At 38.5% G+C, this 17,317-nt stretch overlaps 1 protein-coding gene across 1 annotated transcript in view; it reads left to right on the forward strand.

Annotated features, from left to right (window-relative positions):
* The window catches only part of TXNDC16 (thioredoxin domain containing 16), a 148,753-nt gene that overhangs the window by 3,370 nt on the left and 128,066 nt on the right, over nt 1-17,317 (forward strand). Inside the window, exons 2-6 of the mRNA XM_058429389.1 lie at nt 5,261-5,370; nt 5,997-6,232; nt 7,169-7,251; nt 12,240-12,313; nt 13,140-13,214. Coding sequence (XP_058285372.1) covers nt 6,055-6,232; nt 7,169-7,251; nt 12,240-12,313; nt 13,140-13,214 — 410 coding nt within the window. The 5' untranslated portion in view covers nt 5,261-5,370; nt 5,997-6,054. The remainder of the gene's footprint in view (nt 1-5,260; nt 5,371-5,996; nt 6,233-7,168; nt 7,252-12,239; nt 12,314-13,139; nt 13,215-17,317) is intronic.

Genomic DNA, 17,317 nt, shown 5'->3' on the forward strand with positions numbered 1-17,317 from the left:
TACATGTAGTTGGGAGGTGTATCTGTAGTATTGGCAAACATGCTATGGAAAACATTTACCTATTACTTTTCCCGTCTTTTAGTATTGGCATCTTTTGTGGTAATAGTCAATTGCATTTTAAAGAGTCATCTTCTTATATTCAAGTCATAATCCGCTTACCCATTACTAAGACCAGGTGTACTAATAGCGCTAGACTGGGTTATACTGTGGAAACAACCCCGAAACATTAGAAGTTTAAAATAATATATTTTTTTTTTTCCGAGTCGGAGTTTTTCTCTTGTTGTCCAGGCTGGAGTGCAATGGTGTGATCTCGGCTCACTGCGACCTCTGCCTCCTGGGTTTAAGTGATTCTCCTGCCTCAGCCTCCTGAGTAGCTGGGATTACAGGCACCTGCCACTATGCCCAGCAATTTTTTGTATTTTTGGTAGAGACAGGTTTCATCATTTTGTTTTGTTTTGGCCAGGCTGGTCTCGAACTCCTGACCTCAAGTGATCTGCCCGTCTCGGCCTCCCAAAGTGCTGGGATTACAGGTGTGAGCCACCGCACCTGGCCTAATAGTGTTGGAGGCAGAAAGAATGAGGATCGTGACCAACTTAGTATACCACTGGAGGCTATATGAGCAAACAGCAAACTGTTCTCATGAAGGCAGGTTGTTGGCGAATTGACAAACTGTGTCTGCCTCCCAGAAGGAATGCTAAGGCCAGTCACACCCCAGGCGCAGTGTTTCTTGTGATTATCTACAGGAACATCTGAAGCCTGTTAGCAATCATGTGAACCTGTGATAAATCAAGCAGCTGACCAACCGTTACCTGCTCCTCCCTGCTCTTGCTACCCAATAAATATGAAGGGTTGTGGAAGCTCAAGGCCCTTGCTCACTAGAAGCAAGGAGCCCCCGACCCCTTCTTTAAAACAGATTATTTTGCCGGGCGCGGTGGCTCACGCTTGTAATCCCAGCACTTTGGGAGGCCGAGGCGGGCGGATCACGAGGTCAGGAGATCGAGACCACGGTGAAGCCCCGTCTCTACTAAAATACAAAAAAAAATAGCCGGGCGTGGTGGCGGGCGCCTGTAGTCCCAGCTACTTGGAGGCTGAGGCAGGAGAATGGCGTGAACCTGGGAGGCGGAGCTTGCAGTGAGCCGAGATTGTGCCACTGCACTCCAGCCTGGGCGACAGAGCAAGACTCCGTCTCAAAAAAAAAAAAAAAAAAAAAACAGATTATTTTGTCTTTGTTTTCATTTCTGCATTCGTTCCCCCTTTGTTCAGTCCTATAGTAACTGTCACGTAATAGTTTATTTTACAGTGGATCAGCTGGGAGCTTTCCCCTATGGTGTTCTCTTTCTGGGACTTGGGCTGACAGACAAGGCCTAATTTTGAGTGTTATCAGTCATCATGGCAGAGGGAAAGTGTGTTGTGGTTCATTGCACATGTATACTGACTCTCAAAAGCTTCCAGAAGTACATGTCACCTTGCACATTTCATTGGCCAAGTCATGGCCATACCTAACTCAAGGAAGTGAGATGTATAATTTTAACGTGCAGAGAACTAGAAACATTTGAACAGTCTCTCTTGTCAACAAATGCTTTCCTTTGTATATGTAGTTCTTCCTTGGCCTTTCCTGGTGGAGGTAATTCAAAATTACCATCTTCACTATGTGAAGCCTAAAGTTGAGGATCTCCGAGTAATGCCCAGCAGTGGTCATCTCTTTACTGGTCTAGATAGAAGTTATCTGTCTGCCACCCCCTGTTGAACACATAAGGCAGTGCTGGGAGAGAGAACTGTAAGTGTTCCTGTTTGGAGAGAGGAAGAATGGAAAACACACACCAGACTCTAGATTGTAGCGATCTACAGTTGAAATCTCTCTAGGTAGATTTTGCTAGGGCTCTAGTTCTGTTCCGTGAGTTCTCTAGGCCAGTTGAAACAAGAACAACAATAACACTCCTATCTAACACAATAGAAATGAATTACAGGAAAAGTGAAATAAAGAACATCAGTTTACAAGCCCAATTTTAAAATTATTATTAGGTTCAACAAACATAAAATTACTGTGTGAAATTGCTATAAAATGTTCTAAACATTTACACTCCATTTCTGTATTTATGTCATTATTTTAGACGAGTAACAAATAGTTCTTACTCTGCACATGCCCTACAGCATAGTTCTCCGTGGTCCTTGGCTTTGCCCTGTGTGAGGTTCTTCCATTTTTATTATTCTTGGCCACGTCTGAAATTGGCTTTGGAGCGTATGGCCTCTGGCCTCTTTCTGTGGCTGAGCAGTTTTGTCAGTTTGCTTTGTGACCATGCACGGGTGGGGGCCTAAGGATTGTTTTAAGTTTTGAACATTTAGTCTTTTGGATGGCACTTCATCTCTGAGTATTTGTCTTTTAATGCCTTGTTAAACATCACCAACAGCAACCATCACACAGTACTAATCTATCTTCCAACCTCTTCTTTTAGAGCTATAAATAAGTTCATTAGCCACAGGAACCTAGTTACACATTCATTATAAGTTAATCAGGTACATGTCACCTCCAAATTATTGTAGTGACAGTTTTATCAAACTTGTTAATGTGGGTCACTTGCTTAGCTCCAGTCTCTGATAAATGTTTCCTTGAGTAGGCCCAGAACAGTTTCTATGCTGCTTGGCCCCAGCCAGTGTTTTGGAGTTTTTGTTAAGGTGGCATCTCACTTCTAGTTTATATACAGCTTAAGAGAAAATAGTTTATGCTGCTATAATAACCCCTGCCGTCTCAGTGACTTAAAACAACAAGGTTTATTTCTTCCTATGTCACATGCTTATTACACATTAGCTGGGAGTTCTCTGTTATGCTCATGCTCACGGAATGGACACCATTTGGGCATTTCTCTTGACTGCGACAGAAGACAGTAAAGCCTGGCTTTATTAACACTAGCTTCCGAAACTGTTGCCTGAAAGAGACAGATGCCACTTTTGCTCACATTTTATTGGCCACAGTAAGTCATCTGGTGGTCGTAACTAACTCCCCCAGAGGTGGAGGATGGAGGGAGCTTAAGTGTGATTAGTAACTGCAAGGAGAACTAGAACTGTACTAATGAACTATCACACCAAGGTAACAAGGCCACATTTCTCCGAAGGTACTCATCACCTGGTTCTGATATCCAGATTTTTGTAGTATTAAGTTTTTGTTTGTTTGTTTTGTTTTTAGACAGGGTCTTCCTCTTTCACCCAGGCTGGAGTGCAGTGGCATGATCATGGCTCACTGCAGCCTCAATCACGATCCTCCCGACTTAGCTTCCCTGGTAGCTGGGACTACAGGTGTGTGCCACCATGCATGGCAATTTTTTTTTCTTACTTTTTATAGAGACAAGGTCTCTATGTTGTCTAGGCTGCTCTTGAACTCCTGGGCTCAAGTGATGTTCCTGCCTCTGCCTCCCAAAGGGCTGGGATTATAAGCATGAGCCACCGTGGCTGGCCAAGTATTGTTTTTCATTCCCTTGGACGGATCCTCGGCCCCAGGCTGGATCATGGCAATCACTCACAACCCCTCTGGCACCCATTCTCTGCCTCTTTAGTAGAGACGGGGTTTCACCGTGGTCTCGATCTCCTGACCTCGTGATCCGCCCGCCTTGGCCTCCCAAAGTGCTGGGATTACAAGCGTGAGCCACCGCGCCCAGCCTTCATTCCCTTTTCTAATTACTGGATGTAAAAAAAAAAAAAAAAAAAGTCACCAAGTACCTTTTGTATCTTTGTTTTCACTCTGCTCTTGCTGATATTCTCTTTCCCCACCCACATTCCCTTGCCCTTAGTTAAGATCTTTTTATGAGGACAGCATGTCTCTGAGCAAATGCGTTTTATTTTCCATGCATGTGAAATGTCCACTCTTCCATGGCCCTACAAGGTACATATCCTTCCCCTACTCCCTTTCCCCCCTTTCTTCTTCCTTAGAGCCAATTACTTTTAACTGCTCACTGTTTGTTTTGGCATTGATCGTCCTATTTTCAATAAACTTGGTTTTTGGTTTTGTGAAAGTTGAAAATTTAGTTCTCTTTCATTTATTTTCCCACCCTAGCTGCATGTTTCCTTATTTTCCATCTGCCCTTTTTCTCAACAGTTGTTATGGTTTTGGTTAAATCATTATTCGGTATTTATTTCATTATGAAGACATAAATTCTACTTCTAGCTGACCCATGTGGTATTCTTTGCTTTAAGTAATTTTTAAAGTAATCAAATCTTACCCTAGATGGAACAAACTACAGAGATTACTACTGAGTTCCTAACTCTAAACATGTGAAAACAATCACCAATGTCTCTAACCGATTAAAAGCACAGTACTTTCACATATATAATCTTGTTTGGCCAATGAGATAGAAAATATGGGAAAGTAAGCATTGGCTGTATGGTTAGACCTTTGGTGCTACAAAATACATTCTAGGGGAAAAGAGTAATATGTTAACACTAATGTCCAATTTAGTGTTAAAATAGTTAAATTATAACATGGAGGCCAGGAAAGATGATATTCTATACTAGAATCTTTCACCTGTGCTTTTCGTGTTGTACAGTTTAATTAGGTTATAGTTATTTCATATATAGTAATGAATGTTATATAGTTATTCTCTTAGCCTCAGAAATGCATGCATTTTCTCCAGAATATGAAGAAAATAGTGGATGACCTATTTTAAAACATCCCTATTAATATAAAGTGGCTTTAAAATAGGCTGGTTTAAAATGGTTATAATGTATAATCAATTTTAATGTCAATGATACCCCTTAATTATGTCATTAAAATTACATTTTTATATACCTCTTATAGTTCTTGCTTCTCATTTTACTTTGAGTTTTTGAACTCTTGACTCATTATTAAAAATTGATGGCAAATTTTTTCACTGTTTGATATATACTATCTCTGAAGAACAGAATTATTAGGAAATAACCAATGAGTAATTACTTCATTATTTTTTTTCAGGAACACCGGCTTGTTAGAGATGTTATGTGCTTGTTGATAATATTGAATGAGCAGAGTAAATACTCAATTTAATATGATTTTTCATACATTTCAAATTATTATTTTATTCTTTGCTGAAAAATTCTACCTTTATCCTTATGAGTATATAGAAATAATCTCTCGCTGTTTTTTCCTATTGCCTATTTTGAGATAGTGAGCTTGCATTTGAAAGAGATGGGTCCTGTTTGAAATTTTAAAAATACTGAAAAAAAATTTTCACCTACAGCTATGACTGTTTTTATATTATACTAATTTTTCTAAGCTTTCTTCTTTTAAATGTAGATAACATAGATCATCAGTAGAAAACTTCTTGAAGTTGTTCAAGAAAAATTTGAAAGTAGCAAAATAGAAAACAAAGAGAATTAACAGCAGATACAGAGGACAGCATGGAAGTAAGTACACCAAGAAAGAAGATAAGAGGAGGATATCTAGAACAAATTTGATTTCAGAACATAGAATTGAGTTAAAGTATGAGTTGAAAAAGATATTTAAATTTTTAAGCAGTATAGAGAAATCTAAGGGTTAGGCATTACAAATTGTGTATATTTAGAAGGAATGTTCTTCCATTGTTTTAATAGGTTTCTTCTAGGAGATTTAAAGTAAAAGTAAACATGTTAGGCATATTTTAGATGTCTCACTCCCATCTAAATGGCATTAACTAATTATTTGATTATTTCTTATAATCAACTACAGGTAAAGAAAAACAAAATGCCCAATTAAAAAATGGATTGGTTAATGTTTGAGAATTAATTTTAGAACCCTTGAAAATGACAATTAGCTTAACATACTCTACTAAATTGAGCATTTAGGTTTGATATCTTTTGCAAGTATCAAAAATCAATAGTATTTTCAAGTCAATGTTGTTATATATTGTCCCCCCTCAAATTTTTATGATATGGTAAAGTACTAGCAAAATCAAATGATGTGACTAATGACTTTCTTATTGTAGATTTTGCTTCATTCATTCATTTAGCAAATTCATTCAACAAACCCTCGTTGAATACCTTCTCTGTGCCAGGTGTTGTCTTAGGAAACAGAACACAGCAGTGAAAAAACAGACAAAATCTTCCGCTCAGATGCAACTGCAGCTGATAATGTTTTCCAGCTTCAATGTCTTTAGAGTTGGGATCTCTTTTGTCATAATGTGCATTTTTTACATGCCAACAATAAACTCTTTACCAGAACTGAGTCCTCAGAAATATTTTAGTACATTGCAACCAGGAAAAGCCTCTTTAGCTTATTTTTGTCAAGCTGGTAAGTATTTTTAAAATTCTAATATGATTCTTGTGATGTTTTTATTGCTATTTAATCAATAAGCTCAGTGGGAGATTTCTGTGAAGATTAATAGTATGTGCTATACAGCTGTTACTATAATATGTCTGATTGGGTTTGAATCCGGCCCATGCCACTTAGCCTGTGGTGTGACCTTTGTTAAGTCACTTAGCTTCTCTGTGTTTTTCTTTCATCATCTGTTCAGAAGAAATAGTACTTTATAAGTTTGTTGTGAGGATTAAATGATTTTACTTATATGCTGAGTTCATAGTAAATACTGGATAAGAGTTAGCTACTAACATAACATCTGAAAGAATACTTTCTCATGTTTTTAGCGTGTAACTATTTTAAGTTTTTTAAAACTTTAAATGTAATGCTTTAGATTAATACCCTGCTTTAGCTGTATTGTTAATTATACTGAATTAACTAATACAACTATTGAGCATAACTAATAATTTTTTAATAGTCAAATTCAAGTCTTCATGTCTTAAAAATACTATTCTTGGAATTAATAAGTGAAGTGAGTACACATTTCTGTTGGCTACCTTATTATAATTGTGATTAGAGAATGGTATTTTAAAATCATTTTGAAAGTTTTTGTATGTGTACATGTGTGTTGTGTATGTGGTATTAAACTTGGAGGAAGAATGCCAAATGTTAGGTTTAAACAAAACATTTATTGTTGTTTTAGGAAGTTTTTAAGGTCCATTTACAAAGTTAAAGTACATCATGATAAAAACAGAAATAAGAATAATGAGGCAATAGTAAAATAAGGGTGTGAAAATATGTAACGAGATATGTTTAGTTATTTGTTGTTGCATGCTAGTTGGACAAATGAATCTATTCTGTGTTTGCAGATTTTAAAATTCATTTTTAAGGGGCAATTCATAAACATTCATGAAACATTTGTTATTTTAGATTCCCCAAGAACATCTGTATTTCTTGAAGAACTGAATGAGGCTATTAGACCTCTGCAGGACTATGGAATTTCAGTTGCCAAGGTAGAAAGATATTTATGTTACTAAAATATTAGTGATGAACATCTTACAACTTTATGGCTTAAGACTGAATATCTTAAAATACTTCCATTTCATATCTTTTTCCAAACTGGAAATATATTTTTTTCATAAGAATAAACAGAAGCACAGAAAGATAGTTTCAGGTTATTGCATAACATACTACATATAGAAGGGACAAAAAGCTGTTTAAAAATTTTTAGCTTAGAATTTAACTTTATGTTATAAATCATTCTATTGGGCCCATGGTATCATTTTTCAAACCTATACTTAGGTTTTTGTTCTGTTTTGTTTTGCCTAATGAATATTTCGTAAGAGGTAGCCACAATTCAGCTGTTTTTAAATTTTTATTAGCACAAACTGAAGTAACAAAATGGAGGTAACCGAATAATTTTTTTCTATTCTTCTAAGTCTTTATAATTGTTTATGTTTCACTTTTTCGCATTTATTTTTAGCACAAAGTTATAACAACTCAACATTACATATTTAATTTTTTTCTCAAAAATTGTTCATATTTGCCATAGAGTATTATAGAAAATTTCCACATGCATCATGGATTAGATAGCTATGTAAGCCTTTCATTTAATTTAAACTTAGAATTTATACATCAGACAACTGAATGAGGTGGTAACCCAGTGATACTAAATTCTTTCTGGTTAATGTCTACCTGACTTTCTATGTACATTTTTTCTTAATTCATTAGCCTTCCTCTTCTAAGAGATGGCTATTGTCGCTCTTGGTCTCTGCAGCTAGAGTTCCCAGAGCAGACAGCATGGAAACATTAACTAACATTGGCTGTATACCTTAAAAAATATCTATTTTTTAAATGTGTCAATTCTGTACGTATAGAGATCTCAATTAACTTTGAACAACTGATCTCACTCTAGAATGATAATGGCAATCATCTCCAAGGAGGGAGATCAAAACTTAGAAATGAAGTAGTAAGTTGGTAGGAAACTGAAAAGGGATAATCATACTGTTTAGTAACTGGTAGACTGTCACTAATAACTATGCATATACTAACTTGAATAGAATGCTAAGGTTCATGCCCAAGCTGTTGCCCTTATGGATGAACATAACTGAAACTCCTGATTTTTTTTTTTGAGAGAGAATTTCGCTCTTGTCGCCCAGGCTGGAGTGCAATGGCACAATCTCGGCTGACTGCAACCTCTGCCTCCTGGGTTCAAGCGATTCTCCTGCCTCAGCCTCCCCAGTAGCTAGGATTACAGGCATGTGCCACCATGCCTGGCTAATTTTTGTATTTTTAGTAGAGGTGGGGTTTCACCATATTGGCTAGGCTGGTCTTGAACTCCTGACCTCAGGTGTTCCACCCGCCTTGGCCTCCCAAAATTCTGGGATTACAGGCATGAGCCACTGCACCCGGCCCGAAACTCCTGATTTTACAGTGAGAATGCTGAGCTCTATCTAGAAAGGAGATAGTGGCAAATGAGATAAACCTTTGTTGAGTGCCTAGCTCAGTTCCCACCACCTAGTGCTCAGTAAATATTTGAGATTGAAATGAGCTTACCATATTTAATCTTCTTTTGGATAGAAAGATGACTAAGCCCCTCTCCTTTTCTTTGGAGAGTTTATATACTAAATAAGGAGGATAAAACACATTCACAAGTCATTTTAATAACTAGCAGAACCTGATCATTGTAATAGGAGAGATACAAATAAAGTGCCATAGAAGTTTTTTTTCTTCTTTTTTTTGAGACGGAGTCTCGCTCTGTCACCCAGGCTGGAGTGCAGTGGCGCCATCTTGGCTCACTGCAACCTCTGCTTCCTGGGTTCAAGCAATTCACCTGTCTCAGCCTCCCGAGTAGCTGGGACTACAGGCGCATGCCACCATGCCTGGCTAATTTTTGTAGTTTTAGTAGAGATGGGGTTTCACCATATTAGTCAGGCTGGTCTCAAACTCCTGACTTCAGGTGATCCTCCTGCCTCAGCCTCCCAAAGTGCTGGGATTACAGGCATGAGCCACCATGCCTAGCCCATTGAAGTTTAAAGGAAAGAAAGCCCATATTTGATTTTTGAGGTGGAAAGTCACAGATGGTATTGGGAAAGATTTCACAAAAAGCAGCATTTAAGATTGTTTTCAGAAGATAGCAAGAGGCAGGATGAAGAAAATGCTAAAATATAAATGGACTATGTATTCTAGTCAAGACAATGCATGTCAAGCTGGATACAATAACCCAAGAAAGCTGTATGCTATTTAGGGCTATATGTCTTGCCTTAAATGTGTCCTTCCTTTTGTACCTGATTACCACCTACTTGTTCCATAGGATTGAATTCAGAAATAGTGCCTTTCTCTGGGTTATCTCATGCACTTGAATATGTGAGCAATTACAGCATACAAATCAGAAAAAAACGTAAAGTACAAAATTTGACCTGAAGCAAGCTGTAATGTTTAATTCTCCTTCTTGTTTCCCTAACCAATGCTATTTAGAAATGCATCCAAAATAAAGGTTTCAGAAATCTTCAAAGTAAAGGAAGGAAAAAAAACATATGTTACACAAGTGATAACCAGAAGAAATCTAGTGTATCAAAGTAGATTTTAAACAAAAAGCTCTGTCATCCTTGACTTTTCTTTCTCTCATAAGTAATCCATCTACTACTTGGTTCTACTATGAGAACTTTTCAAATCCGACCACTTCCTATACCTTCATTTTTACTTCTTCCTGCCATCTCTTCTCATTGGGGAAACCACAATAGCCTCCTAATAATTGGCCTTTCTTCCTTCACTTTGTCCCATGACAGACTCTTCTCCATATGTAGCCAGATGTGTCAGGATACATCACTACCATGCTGCGAAAGTCCTTTCATTACAATTATGATCAAATAGAAACTTTTGAGTATTGTGGACACTGGCTTTGTCCCTGATCTTATTTTCTGACTTTCTGACCCTCCACTTTGTTCAGTTCGTTCTTTTTTTTTTTTTTTTTTGAGACAGAGTCTTGCTCTGTCACCCAGGCTGGAGTGCAGTGGCGCGATCTCGGCTCACTGCAAGCTCCGCCTCCCGGGTTCCCGCCATTCTCCTGCCTCAGCCTCTCCGAGTAGCTGGGACTACAGGCGCCCGCCACCATGCCCGGCTAATTTTTTTTTTTGTATTTTTGGTAGAGACGGGGTTTCACTGTGGTCTCGATCTCCTGACCTCGTGATCCGCCCGCCTCGGCCTCCCAAAGTGCTGGGATTACAAGCGTGAGCCACCGCGCCCGGCCGTTCAGTTCGTTCTTAATACATAGTGGTCATCTTTCTGTTATTTGAACCTGCTAGAGGTGCTGTTAACCACAGGGCCTTTGCAGATATTTTCCCCTCTGCTTAGAACTCATCTCTTTTACTTATCTGTATATTTTTATGCATTACTGCATTTCTTCAGTTCTTTGCAAATGTCACCTTTTCAGTGAAGCCTTCCTTGATTACCTCTCTAAAATGCCCTATCACATGCTATTCCCTTACAATTTTTTTATTTATAGCACTTAACACTACATATTAATTAGTTTTTAACTTGTCTCTACCTTATATTGTTCTAAAGCTAAATATTTTTATTTGGAACTTACCTGTACCCAAAGTGACTAGAACAGTGACTGACATGGTAGATGTTCAAATATATTTTGAACTGATGAATGAATGGACACATCTATTGTCATAATACCAACCATCCTTATGCTGTAACTTAAAATTTTTTAAATTACATATATTAAAATTTACTTTTTGGTTATGGCTATACTCCGACTTTAATTCTGATTCTCTATTTCTCATTTCTTAGTGTCAGTTCCTGTTTTGTAGCCTTTTAAACAAATGTTGCTTCCCCAGTTGTTCTTCTTCCTCAAATCCTATTAAAATTAAATTGAACAACAGGAAAACCCCCTCTTAAAAGAAACAAAAACCTCACCAAATGCAAAACAAAATAACTATTCTTCTAGCCTTAGTTTTGGTTAGTTAATGTTGGTGGCTCTCCATTTGCCCCGTCTAGAAACCCCTTCATTCTTTTTTTCTCTTTCCTCTCCTCCTCTATCCCAATCTGCATGTACATGCTCAGTCTTCTCCCTAGTTTTATGTATTGTATTTGTAAAAAGCCTTTTGAATGTCTTCTGTCCTTTTTGGCTTTACTTCTCGTCCAAGTCATCCATGACCTACACTGATGTGATATTCTTTTGAACTCTCCTTATCTTTGTGTTCTTTTGCCTTCTGTTTATCCTCATGTTGTTGCCAAGATTGTGGTTATATATTTTTTTCACTTAGAGTTCAGATTATAAGCTATCCAGGGCTGGTATGGCTGCTCTGACATCATCACTGACTTAGTTCATTCTTTCTGTTGTACCATTCTTAGCAAGTAGCTTCTTTAAAGATGTCTTATGGTCCATGATTGCTGTTGGTACTCCAGCTGTCTTACCTATTTTTGGTCAAGAAGGCGTGAAAAGAGCAAAAGTATCAGTCAGGCCGCTTTTAAGAGCCTTTTAGGAGTTTCAGCCCAGTGACTCCTCCGAACACCGTTTAGCCATTGCAGGCTGTTGGGGAGGCTGGGAAAGCCTTTTAACGAAACACTTGCTTTTAGCAAAGTTCTGTTAGTAAACAAAAGGGAAGGATGGATTTTGGGTGGGAAACCAGCAGTATCTGCTATCTCTGTGTTCCACCTGCTGAGATGCTTTCATCATCCCAAGTTAGCACTCACTTTTGTGCTTCCTGGCTATTGCTGATACTTTTTGTCTTGCCTTAATATGTGTCCTTCCTTTTCTACCTGGTTACCACCTACTTGTTCCATGAGACTGAATTCAGAAATAGTGCCTTTCTCTGGGTTATCTCATGCACTTGAATATGTGAACAATTATAGCATACAAAATCAGAAAAAAGAATGTAAAGTACAAAATTTGACCTGCAACAAACTGTAATGTTTAATTCTCCTTGTTTCCCCAACCAAGAAACTTGACCTTTTGATGTATATGCTAAAACTTAAGTATACTCTTTTAAAGGTTAATTGTGTCAAAGAAGAAATATCAAGATACTGTGGAAAAGAAAAGGATTTGATGAAAGCATATTTATTCAAGTAAGCTATTTTCCTGAGTGTGCTGGACAAATACACAGCTATACTTCTAGAATATTCAAATATGTAAAATATCACTGAGCTAAATAAAGTCATATGTAGGGGGGATCATGTAAAGCTTAACCAAAAGTCCAAGTAATAGATTTGTTACCTAACCTCTCTGTACTTTAACTTCCTTATTTATAAAACAGAGAGTAATACCTACATCACAAGGTTGTTTTGTGCGGCTCTTGTGTAAACTCCTACAACAAATGCCTGGTAAGCAAGTGCTTACCAAATTTAATGTTCTGGGTAGATATGTCAGGTCCACATTTGGGTGTGAAATAAATGTACTTTATTTTTGAGAGATCTGCCAATCTCTCTGCAGTTGGGTTTGATCTACCTGAGGTTTCTCAAATCCTTGGGATTTGGCTGAAGAAGTAGGGAGAGGTCCTATTTCCTCAGGGACCTTCTAAGGACACTTCTTTTTCCTTCTTGCCTTCTTCCCAGCCCAATTTGGGGAATTTATGTGTGTGTGTGTGTGTGTGTGTGTGTGTGTGTGTGTGTGTGTGATTGTGAGTTGGGGAGACTGGTAGGAATCCTTGTTTGGACTCATATATTTTTCTAGCCTTTTTGCCAGGTACAGAGCCTAGGCTTTTCAAAGTTAATATATTTATTGAGAATGTATTATGTGCCAGGATGCTGGTAGGTATGTGGAGTATGTAGATAAGACACCGGCTGTAACATCAAAGACCTTATAAGCTAATGTATTTGATAGACAAGTAAATTGAATTCTAAGGAAATATTTTTTGTGTTTTTAAATATTAATATGTTTTTAAACTTTTTATAGGGGCAACATATTGCTCAGAGAATTCCCTACTGACACCTTGTTTGATGTGAATGCCATTGTCGCCCATGTTCTCTTGTAAGTACAGGGGCTACCCATTCATTTGTTTACTTGTTACTTATCTGTTGATTTCATTTTAAATAATCACAATGCATTAAAATATTTCAGGCATTATATTTGTAGGCAACAATTTAACACAAATTACTAATCTATCTTCCCACATCGAGGATCTAAAAATTTTTTTAATGGCAAAGGATACAGAAACATGGAGATACTTTATAAGAGTAGGAGATGACTCAAAAAAACCACATCGAGTGAGGTCTAACTGGAGGAGTGAGGATTTTGCCAGGTATCTTAGTCTGTTCAGGCTGCTATAACAAAATACAGTAGACTGGGTGGCTTATAAACAACAGAAATTTATTTTTCACAGTTATGGAATCTGGGAGGTCCAAGATCAAAGTACTGGCAGATTTGGTGTTGGGTGAGGGCCCCTGGTTTATAGCTGGTCATCTTTTCCCTGTGTCCTCACATGATGAAAGGGATAAAGGAGCTCTCTCGGGGTCTCTTTTGTTAGGGTACTAATCTCATTCATGAGGGCTCTGCCCTTATAACCTCCTAATGTCATCATATTGGCAGTTAGGATTTCAACATATGAATTTTGGGGAGACACAAACATTTAGACCATAGTACCAGGTACGAAGCTCATCTTTGTTTTTTTGTTTGTTTGTTTTTTGTTTTGAGATGGAGTCTTTCTCTGTCTCCCAGGCTGGAGCTCAGTGGCGTGATATTGGCTTACTGCAACCTCCACATTCCAGGCTCAAGCAATCCTCCCACCTCAGCCTCCTGCGTAGCTGGGACCACAGGCATGCGCCACTCATCTTTGTTATTCTCACTGGGATTTTTAAAGTACCTGGCTTTCTTCTTATCCCAGCTGGGTTTCTTTCTGGATTCTCTAGCTCTGGGCTTGCTCAGTTAGTACAGAAAGAGTTTGTCCCAACACATACCTCAGTGTTTACTGAGAGAGAAAGTTTAAGTTTTCTGGCCTGGAATCTCCAGGCCTGGTATTTAGGTCTATCTGGGGTCCATTCTTGGAATCTTCCCCTGAATTAAGTCTGATATTCTCTTTGGTAACAGAGCTAGAAAATATGACTTGTTAAGGACATAGGTTTACATGGACTTTTCTAATTTAATGTTATAAGCCTGTTGTCCACTAAGACCTTTGCTGACATTGGCTGTCTTTTTCTGCTTGGGTCTCCTCTTCCTCTCTTACCTACAAAAATTGGTAGTTTAACTCCTGGAAATTCAAAACTTACAGGTGAAAAGTTGTGCTTATCACTTTACAAATATTCCAGTCCCAATAATATGTTAACAAAAGGCCTTTAGAAATTCCTGACAACCATGGGCCCTGATACTTGTAGACTAAGGAGCCAATCATAATGAGTGTAGATGGTCTTTTGAGGAAGGAATTCCTTGGAATCCCTTTCCTGGGACAGAGGGGTAGCTATCTTGATGGTGGGGGTTCTATGAAGCTTAGCAAAAAGTCCAAATAGTAGATATGACGTTTGTTCTCAGGAAGCTTACTAGTTAGCAGCTGTTTTTCCAGTGGATACCTGATGACTATCTTCGACCCAGAAATGGGGGTGAAGAAACAGAAAAAGAAGTCTTTTCATAAAGTATGAATCCAAATTTGACACCAAATCCTGGAGTGGCATATCCACATTGAACAACTTGATGACAAGGTGGTTTTCAAACCGCTGGCCCTAGATATAGAGAGGACCGAGGACCCTGTTATCTAAACTGGTTACCCCGTGAGGCTCAGCTCATTCAGTCCTGCTTTAGTAGTGTCCTGTTCTTAGTGCTGTACTACTGCTGATTTATAGAACACGAATTCCACAAATAGATTATTCCCCATGTTCCTGCTGTGTGCCAGACACTTGTTAGACATTGGCTATAAAAAACAGAATAGGATGTGGCTTCTGTTCTGTAGGAATTTAGTGTTGCACAGACAGATAGAGAAAACAGAAAATATTACTAATATGTGATAAGTAAAATAGTAGAAGTATGTATGCATAAGGGCTAATGGATCCACAGAGAAGGGAATAGTTATTCATGTCTAGAATGAGGGTGGGTATTTATTAAGTGGGCTTCCTGAAGGAAGCGGCAGTTGGGATGAGTGTTAAAGGATAAGTGCTTGGTGAAGAAGGGGAAGGTGAGAAAAGCAAGAGGAACTTTGTGACAAAGGCATAGAGCAGCCATGTTCAATCTTTTTTTTGGCTTCCCCAGGCCACATCGGAAGAAGAATCGTCTTGGTCCACACATAAAATACACTAATGATAGCTGACGAGCTTAAAAAAAAAATGTAAAAACATCTCATAATGTTTTAAGAAAGTTTACGAATTTGTGTTGGGCCATATTCAAAGCTGTCCTGGGCTGCATGCGGCCCATAAGCCACAGGTCGGACAAGCTTGTCATAGAGGTTAGAAGTAGTTGGGAGAAGGTGGTGGTTTTGCCAGAGTATAAAATGTGAAGCAGGAGATAAGAGTAGAAAAGTAGACATGGGGTCAGAAGAAGAGAATTTTTGTTTCTCTCTGTATAAGTTTAGGCTTTTGGGTAACCGCTGAAAAGTGAGGAGTCCAGCTGTAGGCCAAAATCCTTATGTGATCTTTCAGGCCTGATCATATGCAATATTCCAAAGCTATGCCTGACAAACCTCACAGAGGGAAGCTGCCCTCACGATACCACACTCGTCACACAAGCAGTACATTGCAGTTTTCTAGAGAAACTTGAGGTCAAGGACATAGGCCCATTCCTCTCCTAATCCTTTAGGCTCCTATGCTTATATGTGCATCTGCATTCCTAGCCCTGCTGCCTCCATTTTGAGGCCTCCTTATCAGAGCCCTTGGCTAAGGTGCTTTTCTTATCTTTGAGTCAGGGCCCTTCCACTCTTACCCCATACCCCTTTTGTTCCCTCAAGTCCATGCGTCCATAAAGAAGTGGGGCCTGTTGTTTGGGACTCCTTGGAATGAGATGATTCCTTGTGTCTGCACTGTATCCACCTGACCCTTGCCTGTGGTCATTCCAAGGGATGAAAAATGTAACATTGTTGAGCCAGCACCTCTTTTTTGCATCTTGTTTGCACTTTCCTAGTAAGTAAACGAAACCTTGATTATTACTTTTAGTTTGGCTTGTTGTTCTCATTGACCACTTTAACACCTGATTGCCCAGCAAAGAGCTGTAGGCAGGCAAGTGATGTGATCAGATTAGTATTTGAGAGATCTTTCTGGTGGATGTGAGATATGTCTATGGGATTTGAGCATATGTATAAACCATTCTGTGACCATTTTATAATCTAGGGAGGTAGAGTAGGTACAGCAAAGGGGAGATTTTCTTTTTAATGCTTAAGAAGTGAAATTAGTTCTAGATCCTTGAGGAATCGCCACACTGACTTCCACAATGGTTGAACTAGTTTACAGTCCCACCAACAGTGTAAAAGTGTTCCTATTTCTCCACATCCTCTCCAGCACCTGTTGTTTCCTGATTTTTTAATGATGGCCATTCTAACTGGTGTGAGATGGTATCTCACTGTGGTTTTGATTTGCATTTCTCTGATGGCCAGTGATGATGAGCATTTCTTCATGTGTTTTCTGGCTGCATAAATGTCTTCTTTTGAGAAGTGTCTGTTCATGTCCTTTGCCCACTTTTTGGTGGGGTTGTTTGTTTTTTTCTTGTAAATTTGTTTGAGTTCATTGTAGATTCTGGATATTAGCCCTTTGTCAGATGAGTAGGCTGCAAAAATTTTCTCCCATTCTGTAGGTTGCCTGTTCACTCTGATGGTAGTTTCTTTTGCTGTGCAGAAGCTCTTTAATTTAATGAGATCCCATTTGTCAATTTTGGCTTTTGTTGCCATTGCTTTTGGTGTTTTAGACATGAAGTCCTTGCCCACGCCTGTGTCCTGAATGGTATTGCCTAGGTTTTCTTGTAGGATTTTAATGGTTTTAGGTCTAACATTTAAGTCTTTAATCCATCTTGAATTAATTTTTGTATAAGGTGTAAGGAAGGGATCCAGTTTCAGCTTTCTACATATGGCTAGCCAGTTTTCCCAGCACCATTTATTAAATAGGGAATCCTTTCCCCATTTCTTGTTTTTGTCAGGTTTGTCAAAGATCAGATAGTTGTAGATA

Source organism: Hylobates moloch, unplaced genomic scaffold, assembly GCF_009828535.3.
Source record: "Hylobates moloch isolate HMO894 unplaced genomic scaffold, HMol_V3 SCAFFOLD_16, whole genome shotgun sequence".
NCBI lineage: Eukaryota > Metazoa > Chordata > Mammalia > Primates > Hylobatidae > Hylobates > Hylobates moloch.